The sequence below is a fragment of the Macaca thibetana genome, chromosome 7 (assembly GCF_024542745.1).
Source record: "Macaca thibetana thibetana isolate TM-01 chromosome 7, ASM2454274v1, whole genome shotgun sequence".
Lineage (NCBI taxonomy): Eukaryota > Metazoa > Chordata > Mammalia > Primates > Cercopithecidae > Macaca > Macaca thibetana.
In genome coordinates, this window is record NC_065584.1 from 129904318 (window position 1) to 129922299 (window position 17982).

Consider the following 17982-nt stretch of genomic DNA (forward strand, 5'->3'; position numbering starts at 1 on the left):
TGGAGTGCAATGACATGATCTCGGCTCCCTGCAACCTCCGCCTCCCGGGTTCAAGTGATTCTCCTGCCTCAGCCTCCCGAGTAGCTGGGATTAAAGGCATGTGCCACTGTGCCTGGCTAATTTTGTATTTTTAGTAGAGATGGGGTTTCACCATGTTGGTCAGGCTGGTCTCGAACTCCTGATCCATTCTTCACGTAACAGCCAGAGTAATCTTTCAAAAAAGGTAAATCTCATCTTGTTACTCTCCTGCTTAAAACCTTATCTGGTTTTCCACTGCACTTAAAATAAAAACTACACTCATTTAACATGGCCTACCAGGACCTGCCTGATCTCTTCCTCCTGCCTCTTTCCCTCATGGTTACACACTGAAACCAAACTGGCCTTCTTTCTAATTCCTTTTGAAGAATTGAAGGCTTTAGGACCTTGGTACATGCCGTTCTCTTCTCCTGGAAAACTCCTTCACTCTGTTTGGGTAACTCCTACTATTCGTTTTTTTGGCTTAAATGTACCTGGTCCATGCACAAACTATGTCCTACTGGTTACTACATCTTATTGAACCTTGTTCTTTTTCTTCCTAGCACTTAGGACCATCTAAATTTTAAATTTACTTAAGTGTTTAATGTTTGTCTCTTCCATTAGATTCTCCAGATAGTAGGGATCGTAATAGTTTTGTTCTGCATTGTATATTCAGAACATGTAGCACAGTGCCTGGCACATAGTGTAAGTACTCAAAATATACTTCCAAAGAGACGAAAAGAATGGACCTTGACCAAGGTCTCAAAGCAAGTTAAGTGGTAAAGCCAACCAAGTCTATCTCAGATCATTAAATTATTTCTTTTTTTTCCCTTCTTTTTGAGACAGAGTCTCACTCTGTCACCTGGGGTGGAGTACAGTAGCCAGATCTCAGTTCACTGCAGCCTCCGCCCCCTGGGCTCAACCGATCCTGCCACCTCAGCCCCGGAGGAGCTAGGACACAGACACACACCACCAGGTCAGGCTAAGTTTTTGTATTTTTTGGTAGAGAGGGGGTTTCATCATGTTGCCCAGGCGGTCTTGAACTCCTGAGCTCAAGGGATCCTCGGCCTCCCAAAGTGCTGGGATTACGGGCATGAGCCACCGCACCCAGCCAAATTGCCTCTTTTTTTATTACTCCATATTTCCTATATGAGACACTTCCTATACCTGGCCAAACTGCTTCATTTTTTAAAATTATTTCATTTAATGTAGTCTCACTCTGTTGCCCAGGCTGGAGTGCAGTGGCATGATCTCAGCTCACTGTAACCTCTGCCTCCCGGGTCAAAGCGATTTCTAGCTAATTTTTGTACTTTTAGTACAGACGGAGTTTCACCATGTTGGCCAGGCTGCTCTCGAACTCCTGACCTCAAGTGATCTGCCCGCCTCAGCCTCCCAAAAGTGTTAGGATTTCAGGTGTGAGCCACCGTGCCTGACCAAATTGCTTCATTTTTTATTTCTCCATACTTCCTACATAAGATGTTTATTTCTTTTTCTTTCTTTTTTTGAGACAGAGTCCCATTCTGTCGCCCAGGCTGGAGTGCAGTGGTGCAATCTTGGCTCACTGCAACCTCCACCTCCCAGGTTCAAGCAATTCTTGTGTCTCAGCCTCCCCAGCAGCTGGTACTACGGGCACGCTGTGATGCCTGGCTAATTTTTTTGTGTTTTTAGTAGAGATGGGGTTTCACCATGTTGGCCAGGATGCTTTCCTCCTAACCTCAAGTGATCTGCCTGCCTCGAAGATGCTTTATTTATAAGCGCTTCGGACACACTTTAATAAATGCTGTATTGTATACAACTGAATTCCATATAACATTCTGAATAATATTGTTAATGCTTACCCTAAGTACTACTATCATCTCTGTATTGTTTAACAAAATATTTCCACATTTGAGAATAAAGTCAGTATTTGAAAGGAAATACTTATTGTGGCTTTCATAAAACAACATTTACCAAATAACAGATTTCAGAATTGAGAAGTCAAGACAATTATATCTTAATGATTTTTACTTAGGTGAAATAAACTCTGAATTATTAATCACTTTAAGGAGGGATGCTGTGATTAATGTTATTTTAACTTCAAATATTCAATGTTAACTTCAAAAATCATTAAACCTGAATGACTTGATATTCTAGTTGTGTTAGTTTGGGCAAGTCACCGAATCTTAGTCTGCTGAGACCATGGTGTTTCATCTGGGGCACAGTTTCACTCGTCTTTTAATTTATTTACAGCTTAAGCATTTATAATTATCTAACAGAATAAAAATTAACTAATTCAACAAGCTTATTGAGTATCTACTTTGTGCCAGTCCCTGTTCTAGGTGCTAGGAATTCAGCCTATATTTCAGTGGAAACAGACAGGTAACATTAAATGAGTAAATAAATAAGATATCTCAGATGCTGAGGACTTTGAAAGTTGAAGAGGGAACAGGGGACAAAAGGGATTTACTTTAGTCAGTCAGAAAAGGTCTCTCAAAGGTGTTTTTTTGTTTGTTTTTCATTTTTGGTTTTTTTTTTTTTTTTGAGACAGAGTCTTATTCTGTTGCCCATGCTCGACTCACCACAACTTCCGCCTCCCAGGTTCAAGCGATTCTCCTGCTTTAGCCTCCCCAGTAGCTGGGATTACCGGTGCCCGCCACCACGTCCAGCTAATTTTTGTATTTTTTTTTTTTAGTAGAGACAAAGTTTTACCATGTTGGCCAGGGTGGTCTCAAACTCCTGACCTCAGGTGATCCACCTACCTCGGCCTCCCAAAGTGCTGGGATTAAAGGCGTGAGCCACCGCACTCAGCTGGGGTGTCTTTTTAAATAGGACAAGAATGAGAAGAAACTGGCCAAGAAAAGATTTGGGAAAGGCAGTCTATGTAAAGCAGTGTTTTTCAAACTAAGGCCCTGACCTACTGCAGTGGACACATGAAATCCATTTAGTGAGCTGGGACCACAATTGAAAAACTATTTGTATACATCACACGAAGGAAAACTTTTGTTTCAGTTATAAGTATATTATACACATGTGACCTGTGTGTATTCTCATACATATGAAAGCATGCATGCCTAAATGAGTCACAATATGAAGTGTATTTCTTACTATAGTGAGGTCAAAAAATGCTTGAAAGCCACTGAGATAAAAGGACCAGCCACTCTGAACGCCTTAGAGGCAAAAAGAGCTTTGGAGTTGGAGGAGGAAAAAGAAGACCAGCATGGCTGAAGTGAGCCCTGGGGAGGAGTGTTATGAAAGGAGGTAGGAAATGCATGTAATTTTTCCTATATAGAACCCTACAGTCAAGCATCTTAAATCTGGACTGCCACCTGTTTTTGTCATGGTTCATCATTAAGAGATAACATGTGAGAATCATCTCCCTGCTTTAATGTCACTTTGTAAACTGTCACTGAAAAGTTAGTAGTTACACCGATGTGACTGAAAATAACCTCTAAATTAAGAATGTATCTTATATTGAGAACGGATTGTTCGTATAATTAAAAAATGAACAAGAAAACAGGCTCATAGAAATCTTGCGGAGTTCTCTGGTTCATTTCAGGCCCTCCTTATAATGTAAAATTTTCATGTTAGTTGGTAATTAATTTTACAAATCTCTTGGCTATAAATACAAAAAGAAACAGCATAAAAGAAACCACTTAGGTCAAATGTAGAGGGAAAAAATGCTGGGACTGTAGATATGGCTCTTCCACTAACTCCCTAAGTGACCCTCACGACTTATTTCACCGGTTTGAGCCCTGGAAACCCTTACACGTTTTAAAAAAAAAAAAAAAAAAAAAAAAAAGGAGGTGAAGTAGGTGTTCAGTAAGGTCCCTTCATACTGTAAAATTCAATGATCCTAAGTAATTTACGATCATTTACTATTTTAAACGTTGCAAAAATTAACCTGGTATTTTACCAGAACTTTGTAAAAAGAGGAAGTTACACGACATACAATGAAGATAACGTCCTTAACTTTACGGTAGATGATAGTGTTTGAAGAACTAGAAGATAAAGTCAAAGTTATCTCGGGGAGTTTATGTTGTACTTAGATTGAGCTGCACTTTGGAACCGTGTGGCCTTTTCCCATGAGATCAGTGTCTTGATAAATACAAACTTCCTGAAAAGATGGGTTAAACCTCAAAGCCTGTGTAACTACAGCTTGACAAAGACTCTCGAGGAAAGGTAAACGGAAAGTGAGTTGGCAACACAACTCACCTACAAGTTCTCCAATCATGAAAAGCAAGTAAAGAACGGCAGCAATGGTCAACCTGGTCTTCACCTTTCTCTGCTTCAGTATCTCTCTCTGTTTGCTGCAGTTGTCACAGGAGTCCACCTTCAAACTCAGCTGACTGTTGGTCAAAGGTAAGTCTTGGTCCAGTAAGGAATCATCGTCGGCCTGGAGGGTCGGGTGCGCCCCGTTAACAGGCCTTTCCGGGGCTTCGGAACCGTCATCGGCCACCACAACTCGAAGTTTGTTGAATCGAGAAAGCCCCTCGTCCCCCGCCTCATCCGAGAAGTCAAAGGCGCTGGTGTCATTTAAAAACAGCGGCGCATCATCCTTCCTCAGCAGAGATTTGAGGCGCTTCCACGCGCCAGAGCCGGCCATGGCAGAGGCTGAACGGCCGCGGTGCGGAACGGCTTGGGGGAGGCGGACGGCCGGCGGCGCCTACTTCACCGGAGCGCCAGTTCTCGAGGGCAGTGCCGCGCGTCCCTCCCCATCCTGTGGAAAACGAAACACGTTATAAATTAAAGGCGCCCAACCCTGTCCTCAAGTTCCGAAGCCACTGGCGGCGGGTCGCAGGGCCGGCCCCGAGTCTCCGCCAGGGCTCCGCGAGGGGGCGGCACATCTATTTAATACCTGGGGCGCTGCCGCGGGGCCGCAGCTCATCTCCCCGCCCCCAGCCGGCTCAGCGAGGCCGGCTCGCGCTGCTCCACCCGGGGCAGCGGGACAGGCGGATAGTGCTCGCGTCCGCCGCGCCGGCCGCTGGAGGCTGGCTCCCAGGTCTGACAGGTTCGGGGCCGGACGCCCACAGCCGCCGCCTCTCCGCGCCCTGCGCGAGGCCACGCGCGTGCGCCGGGCGAGGCGCGCGAGGGAGGGGTCGGCGCCAGGACACGCAGGCCTGGCGCGCAGGGCTGGGGCGCCCGCGAGGGGCGGGGGCGCGCGGCCCGACCCGACCCGCCACTCGCCCCGAGGCTGGCTTGGGGGACGCCGCGCCGCCTCCGCCCAGGGATCACTCACTGGCGAACCAAGGGGACTCCGGACGGCCCTTTCCACCTCCCCAGGCTGGGAGGCAAGTGCGGTCGGAGGGTCACGCCGGGGGCTGGGCGTTGCTGCTAGGAGTTCCCTTCACCAAAAGTGGGTCTCAGGATTCTTGGGTCGGGATCTGGGTTGCGGGTGCTCGGCAGAAGACAAACCCAGCACTTTTCTTGCTAACTGGAAAGGCAAGCAGCTTTTCTCTCCTCGAATTGCTTGTCTCTGGCAAATTGGCAACATGTGCTGCAGTCAACTGGAGAGGGCAAGGCTGTCGTCAGCAGTTCTGTGTCCTACTGTTTTTCAGCAAATATGTATTGTCCTCTTTGTGCTCTCTGCCATGTTCCTTTTTCCTTCAGGGTATTTACGATATGGACTAAACCCAAGCACAGAAAATCTAGTACAGGCATACCTCGGAGATATTGCGAATTTGGTTCCAGACCACCGCAATATGGCAATAAAGTGAGGTGTCACAAATGTTTCATGTCCCAGTGCAAATACAATCATATATATAATGTAGTCTATTAAGTGTGTTATGTCTAAAACAATGGGCGTACCTTAATTTAAAATATTGGGAGAGAGGGAGGAAAAAGTATATGTACTTTGGTTAATTGCTCTGAGGAAGGAGGGTCGCTTGAGCCCAGAAGTTGGAGATTACAGTGAGCTATGATTGTGCCTCTGCACCCCAGCCTAGCGACAGAGTGAGACCCTGTCTCTAAAAATAAACGAGTAAATAAAATACATGACTGCTAAAAAATGCTAACAATCGGCTGGGCGTGGTGGCTCATGCCTGTAATCCCGACCCTTTGGGAGGCTGAGGCAGGCACATCACCTGAGGTCAGGAGTTCAAGACTAGCCTGACCAACGTGGAGAAACCCCGTCTCTACTAAAAATACAAAATTAGCCGGGAGTGGCGGTGCATGCCTGTAATCCCAGCTACTAGGGAGGCTGAAGCAAAAGAATCGTTTGAACCCGGGTGGCGAAGGTTGTGGTGAGCCGAGATCCGTGCCATTGCCCTCCAGTCTGGGCAACAAGAGCAAAACTCCGTCTAAAAAAAAAAAAATGTGCTAGCAATCATCTAGGCCTTTAGCAAGTCATTTTCTTTTCTAGTGGAGGGTCTTTGCTCCATGTTGATGGCTGCTGACCGATATGGATGGTGGCTGCTGAAGGTTGGGGTGGCTGTGGCAATTGCTTATAATAAGACAACAATGACATTTGCTACATCTGTTGACTCTTGTTTTCATGAAAGAGTTCCTGATGGCGAGTGATGCTAGTGAATAATATTTCACCCACAGTGGACCTTTCAAAATTGGAGTCAATCCAGTTTTCTCAAACCCTGTCTCTGCTTTATCAACTAAGTTTATGGAATATTCAAATCCTTTGTTGCCGTTTCAACAGTGTTCACAGCATCTTCACAAGGAGTAGATTCTATCTCAAGAAACCACTCTCTTTGCTTATCTATAAGAAGTAGCTCCTCATCTGTTCAAATTTTATGAGATTGCAGCAATTCAGTCACATCTTCAGGTTCCACTTCTAGTTCTCTTGTTATTTCCACCACATCTACAGTTACATCCTCCATTGAAGTCTTGAATCCCTCAAAATCATCCATTAGGGTTAGAATCCACTTCTTGCAAAATCCTGTTGATGTTGATATTTTGACCTCCCATGAATCACGAATGTTCTTAATGGCATCTGGAATGCTGAATCCTTTCCAGAAGTTTTTCAATTTACCTAGGTCCATCAGAGGAATCAATGGCAGCTATAGCCTTATGAAAGGTATTTCTTCTTCATTTTTTTTTTTTTTTGAGATGGAGTTTCACGGTCGTTGCCCAGGCTGGAGTGCAATGGTGCAATCTCAGCTCACCGCAACCTCTGCTTCCCGGGTTCAAACGATTCTCCTGCCCCAGCCTCCCAAGTAGCTGGGACTACAGGCATGTGCCACCACACCTGGCTAATTTCTTTTTTTTTTTTTGAGACGGAGTCTGGCTCTGTCGCCCAGGCTGGAGTGCGGTGGCGCAATCTCGGCTCACTGCAAGCTCCGCCTCCCGGGTTCACACCATTCTCCTGCCTCAGCCTCCTGAGTAGCTGGGACTACAGGCGCTGCCACCATGCCCGGCTAATTTTCTGTATTTTTAGTAGAGACGGGGTTTCACCGTGTTAGCCAGGATGGTCTCGATCGCCTGACCTCGTGATCCGCCCGCCTCGGCCTCCCAAAGTGCTGGGATTACAGGCGTGAGCCACCGCGCCAGGCCAGCATTTTTAGTAGAGACGGGGCTTCACCATGTTGGCTAGACTAGTCCCGAACCCCCGACCTCAGGTGGTACGCCTGTGTTGGCCTTCCAAAGTGCTGGGATTACAAGCGTGAGCCATTGCGGCAGATGAGCTATAGAGCACAGGTAGAGTAGATTTAGAATAATTCTTAAGGGCCCTAGAATTTTCAGAATGGTAAATGAGCACTGGCCTTAACTTAAAGCCATGGGCTGCATTAGCCTCTAACAAGAGAGTAAGATTGAAAAACTTCTGGAAAGGATTCAGCATTCCAGATGCCATTAAGAGTAGGATTGTCCTTTTGAAAGTCTGAAGCCAGGCATCAACTTGTCTCTAACTATGAAAGCCCTAGGTGGAATCTTCTTCCAATAGAAGGCTGTTTCCCCTGTATTGAAAATCTGTTGTTTAGTGTAGTCACCTTTAATGATTGTAGCTACACCTGTGGACAGCTTGTTGCAGTTTCTCCATCAGCATTTGCTGCTGCTGCTTGCACTTTTATGTTATGGAAATCACTTTTTCCCTTAAACCTCATGAACCAACCTCTGCTAGCTTCAAACTTTTCTTTTTTTGTTAAAAAAAATTATTTTATTTATTTATTTTTAAATAGAGACAGGGTCTTACTATGTTGCCCAGGCTAGTCTGGACATTTCTACTTTCCTTCAAGAACTTTTCCATTTCCCAGAGTCAAGCGATAAAAGTTTAAAACAAACAAACCCAAACAATCAAAAAGAACTTTTCATTTGCATTTACAACTTGGGTAAGAAAAGGCATAGCGCAGGGCGTGGTGACTGACACCTGTAATCCCAACACTTTGGGAGTGGCCAGGTGGATCACCTGAGGTCAGGAGTTCAAGACCAGCCTGGTCAACATGGTGAAACCCTGTCTCTACTAAAAATACAAAAATTAGCTGGGTGTGGTGGCACATGCCGAGTAGCTCCCAGCTGCTCAGGAGGCTGAGGCAGGAGAATCACTTGAACCCGGGAAGTGGAGGTTGCAGTGAGCCTCATACTATTACACTCCAGCCTGGACAATAGAGCAAGACTCCGTCTCGAGAGAAAAAAAAAAGAAAAGGCATAGCTTTCAGCCTATTTCAACTTTCTTTCTTTTTTCTTTCCTTCCTTCCCTTCCTTCCTCCCTTCCCCTTCCCTTCCTCCCTCCCTCCCCTTCTTTCCTTCCTTCCTTCCCTCCTTCCTTCCTTCCTTCCTTCCTTCCTTCCTTCCTTCCTTCCTTCCTCCCCTCCCTCCCTCCCTCCCTCCCTCCTTCCCTCCTTCCCTTCCTTCCTTTTTGGAGTGCAGAGGCACAATCATGGCTCACTAAAGCCTCTACTGCCCGGGCTCAGGCAATTCTCCCACCTCAGCCTCCCAGAGTGTTAGGATTATAGGCGTGAGCAACCATGCCCATCCCTGTCTCAGCTTTCCATATGCCTATCTCACTATGGTTAATAATTTCAAACTTTTGATTTAAAGTGAGAGATATACAACTCTTCCTTTCACTTAAACACTTAGAGGTCATTGTAGGGTTATTAACTGGCCCAATGTTAATATTGTGTCTCAGGGAATAGGGAGGGCCAAGGATAGGCAGAGTGAAGGGGGACGGCTGGTCAATGGAGCAGTCAGAACACATACAACATGTATCAGTTAAGTTTGTCATCTTTTATGGACAAGGTTCGTGATGCCCACAAATAATTACAATAGTAATATCAAAGATCACTGATCACAGATCACCATATCAGATATAATAATAATGACAAGGTTTGAAATATTAAGAGAATTACCAAAATGTGACACAGAGACATGAAGTGAGCCCAGGTTATTGGAAAATGATGGCGACAGACTCGCTTGACACAGGGGTGCCATAAACCTTCAATTTGCAAAACTGGCAATATCTGAGAAGTGCGAGAAAGTGAAGCACAGTAAAACAAGGTATGCCTGTAGAGATGTCCTTTGGCTTTTGGATCTGTTTAACGAAAACAAAAAACAACAAGATGCGGTAACTCACACCTGTAATCTCAACACTTTGGGAAGCCAAGGGGAGAGGATCTCTTGAGGTCAGAACTTCAGGACCAGCATGGGCAACATATTGAGACCCCATCTCTCCAAAAATTTTTTTTAAAGCCTCCAAGGAATTGGCAGTTGCAGTGAGCTATGATTGTGCCACTGTACTCCAGCCTGGGTAATAGAGTGAGACCCCATCTTTATAACCAAAACAAAACAAAACCAAAAAAAGAGGAAGAAGAAATAATTGCGGTTTTTTTGTTTTTTGCTTTTTTGAGACAGGGTGTCGTTCTGTTGCCAAGGCTGGAGTGGAGCCGTACGATCTCAGCTCACTGCAGCCTTGACCTCCTGGGCTCAATCTATCCTCCTGCCTCAGCCTTTTGACTAGCTGGGACCATAGGCGCTTGTCGTCATGCCCGGCTAATTTTTGTATTTTTTTCCTTGTAGAGATAGTGTTTTGCCATGTTGCCCAGGCTGGCCTTGAACTCCTGGGCTCAAGTGATCCTCCTGCCTCAATCTCCCTAAGTGCTGGGATTACAGGTGTGAGCCACCACGCCCAGCCAATATTTAAATTCTGAGTAGTAGCTTCTGAGTTAAACCTAAATTATAATGTCACAATGGAATGGCAATATGCACCCCTAGCAAAGTCTTAAGAGTTTTTTTGTTTGGTTGGGTTTTTTTTTTTTTTTTTTTTTTTTTTTTGAGACAGGATCTTGCTCTGTCACCCAAGCTGGAGTGCAGTAGTGTGATCTTGGCTCACTGCAACCTCTGCCTACCTGGTTCAAACAATTCTCATGCCTCAGCCACCCAAGTAACTGTGATTACAGGCAAGCACCACCATGCCTGGCTAATTTTTTTATTATTTATTTATTTATTAATTATTATTTTTTGAGACGGAGTTTTGCTCTTGTTGCCCAGGCTGGAGTGCAGTGGTGCGATCTCTGCTCACTGCAACCTCTGACTCCAGGGTTCAAGCAATTCTCCTGCCTCAGCCTCCTGGGTACCTGAGATTACAGGCGCCTGCCACCACCCCCAGCTAATTTTTTGTATTTTTAGTAGCGATAGTATTTCATCATATTGGCCAGGCTGGTCTCAAACTCCTGACCTCAGGTGAACCACCCGCCTCGGCCTCCCAACGTGCTGGGATTACAGGCGTGAGCCACTGCGCCCAGCATAATTGTTCTATTTTTAGTAGAGACGAGGTTTCACTATGTTGGCCAGGCCGATCTCAAACTCCTGGCCTCAAGTGACCCACCCACTTCAGCCTCCTAAAGTGCTGGGATTACAGGCATGAGCTACCACGCCTGACTGTTTTAGAGATTCTTAATCTAGATTTTCTGAGTGGGTTTTAGGGAGTTTGGGAGGCCTTAAACTTATGTGCAAAATTTTGTGGACGTGTATATTTTCTGGAATAAGTCTTTTAGCTTTCATCATATTCTCAAATTGGATTGAGTCAAATTAGGTTAAAAACAATAACATTGTCAGGAGAGCTCATCTTAAAGGTCGAGCCCCTAGCTTCTACTTGAGTTGAATTGTAGGGCAAACTCCTATTTATCCAGCGTTTTTTTTTTTTTTTTTTTTTTTTTTTTTAAGACCGACTCTGGCTCTGTCACCCAGGCTGGAGTGCAGTGTCGTGACCTCGGCTCACTGCAAGCTCCGCCTCCTGGGTTCACGCCATTCTCCTGCCTCAGCCTCCCCAGCAGCTGGGACTATAGGCGCACACCGCCATGCCCAGCTAATTTTTTGTATTTTTAGTAGAGACGGGGTTTCACCATGTTAGCCAGGATGGTCTCGATCTCCTGACGTCGTGATCCACCCACCTTGGCCTCCCGCAGTGCTGGGATTACAGGCATGAGCCACCGCACCCAGCCATCTAGCGTTTATGAATGTTGTATTTTTATAACAGTCCACACGTATTACCAAATTTCAAGTCACAAGAAATACAATAAAAAGTCACATGAAACATCATTTTCCTCTGAAGATTGAAATGGCACTTTAGAATCTTGTATGCCTCAGATGCAAGAAATAAACTCCTTTAAATATGACTCCTCGGATTTAAATGCCCACCATATTTCTACAGAGCTGCAGCCATGGGAATCAAGGTAGGAAACCTAGATCAGAGATTCCATGTTCCCTAGACCAGGAAGGGAAAACTATTTCCCGGTTAACCAGGGCACTCTGGTAATAATCAGCTGAAAGGAGAAATCTTACTGGGAGTTGCTTTCCTAACTCCAAATATTTTAATCCACCGGGTTTGGGAGTAGGTTTTTTTGTAGTTGTTTTGCATTTCACTTTGTTATACTGTCTGAAATTCTAATGAGAGATACAAATTAATAAAGAAAGTATTTTAGGAGAGTAGGATCATTTTCTCTTTAGTATAAATCCTTCAAAGAAGATTCCATTAAAGGAAAGTGGATAGATGTTTTTAAGAAAAGTTAAGGCAAGAGCATGGATTGTTTGGGGTACTTACAGCAAGCTTTGTTGAATAGGCCTGCAGTTCTGCATCCCAGTTTGTTTTTATTATTTTTCTCACTGGGTACCTGGAGAAAGTGATGGGAAGACAACAGAAACTCTATATGGTGATTTTAAAGTATATCCACAAATTCTGTGATACTCTATCCATCAAGAGGTGGAGCTTAATTTCCTTCCTATTGAGCGTGGACTGCACTAAATGAGTTGCATGTGTCCTATAATGAATATGGCAGAAGTGACTGTGTGTGACTTATAAGACTAGGTCATAAAAGGTATTGCAGCTGCCTCCTTATCCTCACACTGGGATCACTTGCACTAGGAGGATCCAGCTACTGTGTCATGAGGAACTCACGCAGCCCTGTGGAAAGGCCTGTATGATGAGGAACTGAGGCCTCTTGCCAACTGCCGTGTGAGTGAACCATTTTGGAAGAGGACCCTCTAGTCCCAGCTAAGCCTTCAGATAACTATAGACTGGGCAGTGCTAACTGAAACCTCGAGAGATCCGGAGCCAGAACCACCCAGCTAAGCCATTCGCAGGTGACCCACAGAGACTGCCTGAGATAAGAAATGTTTGTTTTAAGATGGTAAGTTTTGAGATACTTCGTTACACAGCAATAGATAACTAATATGTTACGTATCAATTTTCCTCTGTACCAGGAAAGACACTTTTCTTATTCCTTTATCACATGGGCTCTTGTTCCTCAGCCTGTCTTCAGACTAGTGGCATGATTCTATCATTGAGCTTCAAAATGGGCTAAATACATAGACTTCTGCAAATAGGCTTGGAATGTAACTGCAATTTGCAACCTTATTTCTACACACTCAGAGTTTTTAACAATAGACAAATGAACTTTTGAAACAGTGCCCACTTATAATCTCGGTACTGCCTGCAATTCTGTTTGCTAGCTATTGCTCAGTAGGTCATTCTTTTTTAAGAGACTTCGTATGGTTTTCTAGTCTGAAGAATTTATTTATTTTTTATTTTAGTGAGACAGGTCTCACTATGTTGCCTAGGCTGGTCTTGAACTCGTGGGCTGAAGCAATCCTCCTGTCTCAGCCTCCCAAGTGTTGGGATTACAGGTGCGAACCACCAAGCCCAACCTGAATAACTTCTTTGCATGTCAGATGGAAAAGGTTGCCAGCCATTTAGCTAGTCTCTCAACCAGGCAACTCATAATATGCAGATTTAGGCAACAGCAGAAGCCTGTCAACTGAATTGCAAAACACATACCTTGGGACAGTTTAATGGGATGGACACAAAATTTCCTATGTCAAAATTTGTTTTCTGGTTCACATATCTCTTGAAAAACATGGCTGGTTGTTGTGGCTCACGCCTGTAATGCCAGCACTTTGGGAGGCTGAGGTGGGCAGATCACCTGAGGTCAGGAGTTCGAGACCAGCCTGGCCAACATAGTGAAAACCCAGTCTCTACTAAAAATACAAATTAGGGCTAGGTGTGGTGGCTCACGCCTGTAATCCCAACACTTTGGAAGGCTGAGGCAGGCAGATCACAAGGTCAGGAGTTCGAGACCAGCCTGACCAACATGGTGAAACCCCTATCTCTACTAAAATACAAAAATTATCAGGGCATGGTAGTGCGTGCCTGTAATCCCAGCTACTCAAGAGGCTGAGGCAGGAGAATTGCTTGAACCCGGGAGGCGGAGGTCGCAGTGAGCCGAGATCATGCCACTACACTCTGGCCTGGACAACAGAGCGAGACTCCCTCTCAAAAAAAAAAAAAAAAAAAAATTAGCCGGCTGTGGTGGCGGGTGCCTGTAATCCCAGCTACTTGGGAGGCTGAGGTAGGACAATCTCTTGAACCTGGGAGGTGGAGGTTGCAGTGAGCTGAGATTGTGCCATTGCACTCCAGCCTGGGTGACAGAACAAGACTCTGTCTCATTAAAACAAACAAACAAAAAACCTACTGAAAATAATATCATAGCTAGGATACTTAAGGCTTGTGTGCCAGGTACTATGAGGGCACCTGACTTACATTAACTAATTTAATCATTACCACATCACTGTGATGAAGGTAGTGATTGAAAGCATGGGTCTTGGAGTCAGACAAATTGTGTTTGAGTCCTGGCCTCACCACTTATAGTTGTATGGTCTCTGGCAAACTATTTAATCTCTTTTTGCTTCAATTTTCTTACATATAAAACGGATATAATAGTACCCACTTCACAAGGGTTGTAGTAAGGATTAAATAAGATAATGCCAGTAAAGCATGTAAAACTTAGCATACATAATTCCTAGCACACAGTACGTGTTCAATCAATGCCAGCTATTATTATTTTTATTTTTATTTTCCTTTTTTTTTTTTTTTTAACTTTTGACACAGCCTCAGGAGGTCCTGAGGACATGTGCCCCAAGCTATTATTTTTTTATGTAGATGAAGACATAGAGTCTCAGGGAGGTTAAGTATCTTGGTCAGGATCATGCAATTAGCAAACAGAGCAAGAACTCAATTTGGATCAGCTTTGTTTCTGAGCTCAATCTCTTAACCATACCACACTATCTGCTCAGTTGCTTTCTGCCCAAAGTGGAACGATCTACAGAAAAGCATCTAGACTCCGAAGCATGTCAGGAGAGATGCCTGTTTTGCATATCAATGATTTTTCAGAACCTTGAGACTTCAGTATCATCCTGTGAAATCCCCATTGAAAATCAGCAAAAAGAAAGTGGAAAAGTTTTTTAAAATTGAAATATGGGAGAAGGTGCTCCTTGGTTGAGGTTCAAATTCTGCATATTCCCCATCCCGAGAATGCATCTCTATTGGAGTATGTGGCCGTAGGAGGTTCCCATAGGATGTTTTAGAATGTGTCCCCTTATCTTCTTCAGGAGGGGATGAAAGCTGTTGAACGCATGGAACAAGGATTAGTGATGTGATACACAACTACAGTGAGTGTAATTGTTTATTCCTTCTATGAGTTGTTACCAGAAAGGAGTCCTGATCCAGACCCCAAGAGAGGGTTCTTGGATCTCGTACAAGAAAGAATTTGAGACAAGTTCGTAAAGTGAAAGCAAGTTTATTAAGAAAGTAAAGGGATAAAGCAAGGTGACTCCATAGGCAAAGCAGCCCTGAGGGCTGCTGGTTGCCCATTTTTATGGTTATTTCTTGATTATATGCTAAACAAGGGCTGGATTATTCATGCCTCCCCTTTTTATTATTTATTATTTTTTAGACAGAGTCTCATTCTGTTGCTCAGGCCGCCTAGTTTTTGTATTTTTAGTAGAGACGGGGTTTCAGCATGTTGGACAGGCTGGTCTCGAATACATGGCCTTATGTGATCCACCCGCCTCAGCCTCACAAAGAGCTGGGATTATAGGCATGAGCCGCTGTGTTGGGCAATGCCTCTTCATTTTAGACCATATAGGGTAACTTCCTGACATTGCCATGGGATTTGTAAACTGGCATGATGCTGGTGGGAGGGTAGCAGTGAGGACAACCGGAGGTCACTCTCATCGCCATGTTGGTTTTGGTGGGTTTTGGCCAGCTTCTTTACTGCAACCTGTTTTATCAGCAAGGTCTTTAAGATCTGTATCTTGTGCTGACCTCCTATGTCATTCTGTGACTTAGGATACCTTAAGTGTCTGGGAAGGAAGCCCGGTATGTTTCAGCCTTATTTTACCTAGCCCCTATTCAAGATGGAGTTGCTCTGGTTTAAATGCCTCTGACAGAGTGACTGGAGTTTCAATTTAATACCTCCTCTCAGGGAGGAGAAAGAGAAGGAGAAGGACCCAAAATAGATAAGAGAATCGCCCAAAGATGGCAAAGGCCCCCTTTTGGACAGGGAGGAGATAAAGGAGAGGGTCAAGAGTCCATCTACCCTGTAAGGCAAACCAACCTGCCAGCCAAAACCGAAATGAAGTCAAGTTCATTGTATTCATAGCTTTGTTTTTTGCTTTCCCTTAGTTTTGTTTTTGTTTTTGTTTTGTTTTGAGACAGAGTTTCACTCTTGTTGCCTGGGCTGGAGTGCAATGGCACAATCTTGGCTCACTGCAACCTCCACCTCCCGGGTTCAAGCAATTCTCCTGCCTCAGCCTCCCAAGTAGTTGGGACTACAGGCATGTGCCACCATGCCCGGCTAATTTCTGTTTTTTTTTTTTTTTTTTTTTTTTTTTTTTGAGACGGAATCTCGCTCTGTCTCCCAGACTGGAGTGCAGTGGCGCGATCTCCGCTCACTGCAAGCTCTGTCGCCTCCCGGGTTCACGCCATTCTCCTGCCTCAGCCTCCCGAGAAGCTGGGACTACAGGCGCCCACCACCACGCCCGGCTAATTTGTTTTGTATTTTTAGTAGAGACGGGGTTTCACCACGTTCGCCAGGATGGTCTCGATCTCCTGACCTCGTGATCCGCCTGCCTCGGCCTCCCAAAGTGCTGGGATTATAGGCGTGAGCCACCGCGCCCAGCCTAATTTCTGTATTTTTATCAGAGATGGGGTTTCACTGTGTTGGCTAGGCTGGTCTCGAACTCCTGACCTCAGGTGATCTGCCTGCCTTGGCCTCCCAAAGCGCTGGGACTACAGGCATGATCCACCGCGCCCGGCCAAAGTGAGACCCTTAGTTTTAAAGTAAATGTTCCTATGGATTTCTCTAAGCATATCTGGCTGAAATTAGCGGGAGTAGGAGATCCAAGATGAGAAGGGGTTTTGAGTGTTAGGATACCAGCCCCAGAGCCTGAGGTGGTGACTGGACTGGAAGAGCTTAAAGTTGAGGGTGGAAGGCTGAACTTGGAAATGCATTGGGAGTTTCATCATAGACAGGAGCACCACAAGAGAACTCAGAGAACCTGATTCAGTTTCTAATTTTGTAATCCATTCACTGTGATCCCTAGCAGTGTAATATTAATAATTGTTCAGCTTATTTTCTTGTCTGTAAAAAGTGGAAAATAATGTTTGTCTTACCTATTTCATAGCAACACTGTAAGAATCAAATGGGATTTTGTATTAAGGGAGGACACCACCCCTCATATCATCTTATGCCCAATTTCTGCCTCCAAAGAAAGAAGAAGTAAAAACTAAAAGGCAGAAATGAAATCCACAGGCAGACAGCCCGGGCGCTGCACCCTGGGCCCGGCAGTTAAAGATCGACTCCTGACTTAATTGGTTCTGTTATCTATAGATTACAGACATTGTATAGAAACGCACTGTGAAAATCCCTGTCTTGTTTTGTTCCGATCTAATTATCCCTGCATGCAGTCCCCAGTCACGTACCCCTTGCTTGCTCAATCAATCACGACCCTCTCACATGCACCCCCTTAGAGTTGTGAGCCCTTAAAAGGGAGAGGACTTGCCCACTCGGGGAGCTCAGCTCTTGAGACAGAAGTGTTGCCGATGCCCCTGGCCGAAGAAACCCCTTCCTTATTTTTTTTTTCGGTGTCTGAGGAGTTTTGTCTGCCGCTCGTCCTGAGTGCAGTGGCAGTCTCATATGAAAGCATCTTCCTTTTACACCACTTTACCAGAAAGAGACATTAAAGACCATGCCACCTGAACTAAACTACAAAGCAAGGGTATGGACAAATGCCAATCATCAAGAATTCTCAGTCGGGGGTGGTGGCTCACCCCTGTAATTCCAGCACTTTGGGAGGTCCTGCTACAGTATATGAAAGCATCTTCCTTCACCACTTTACCAGAAAGAGACATTAAAGACCATGCACTTAAACAAAGGGGTATGGACCATCAAGAATTCTCAGGACCCCTGTAATTCAAGATCACTTCAGGCCTGGAATTCCAACCAACGTGGTGAAGCCCCATCTCTACTAAAAATACAAAAATTAGCCGGGCGTGGTGGTGTACGCCTGTAATTCCAGCTATTCAGAAGGCTGAGGCATGAGAATCACTTGAACCTGGAAGGCGTAGGTTGCAGTGAGCCGAGATTGCGCCACTGTACTCCAGCCTGGGTGATAGAACAAGACTCTGTCTCAAAAAAGAACTTTCCACTTACGTTTGTCTCTTCTTAGGATTGCTAAACCCAGTCCTTGGTTTATTAATGACACATTCAGACT

General features: G+C 44.9%; 1 protein-coding gene and 1 pseudogene across 1 annotated transcript in view; one reads left to right on the forward strand and one right to left on the reverse strand.

The window, feature by feature from the left end:
• Nucleotides 1-4808, reverse strand: part of SLC30A4 (solute carrier family 30 member 4) — a 45299-nt gene extending 40491 nt beyond the window's left edge. Inside the window, exon 1 of the mRNA XM_050797872.1 lies at nucleotides 4207-4808. Within this exon, the coding sequence (XP_050653829.1) occupies nucleotides 4207-4597 (391 nt within the window). The 5' untranslated portion in view covers nucleotides 4598-4808. The remainder of the gene's footprint in view (nucleotides 1-4206) is intronic.
• A 260-nt stretch (nucleotides 4809-5068) lies between these two features.
• LOC126959015 (putative Dresden prostate carcinoma protein 2) overlaps nucleotides 5069-17982 on the forward strand; it is a 42751-nt pseudogene continuing 29837 nt past the window's right edge.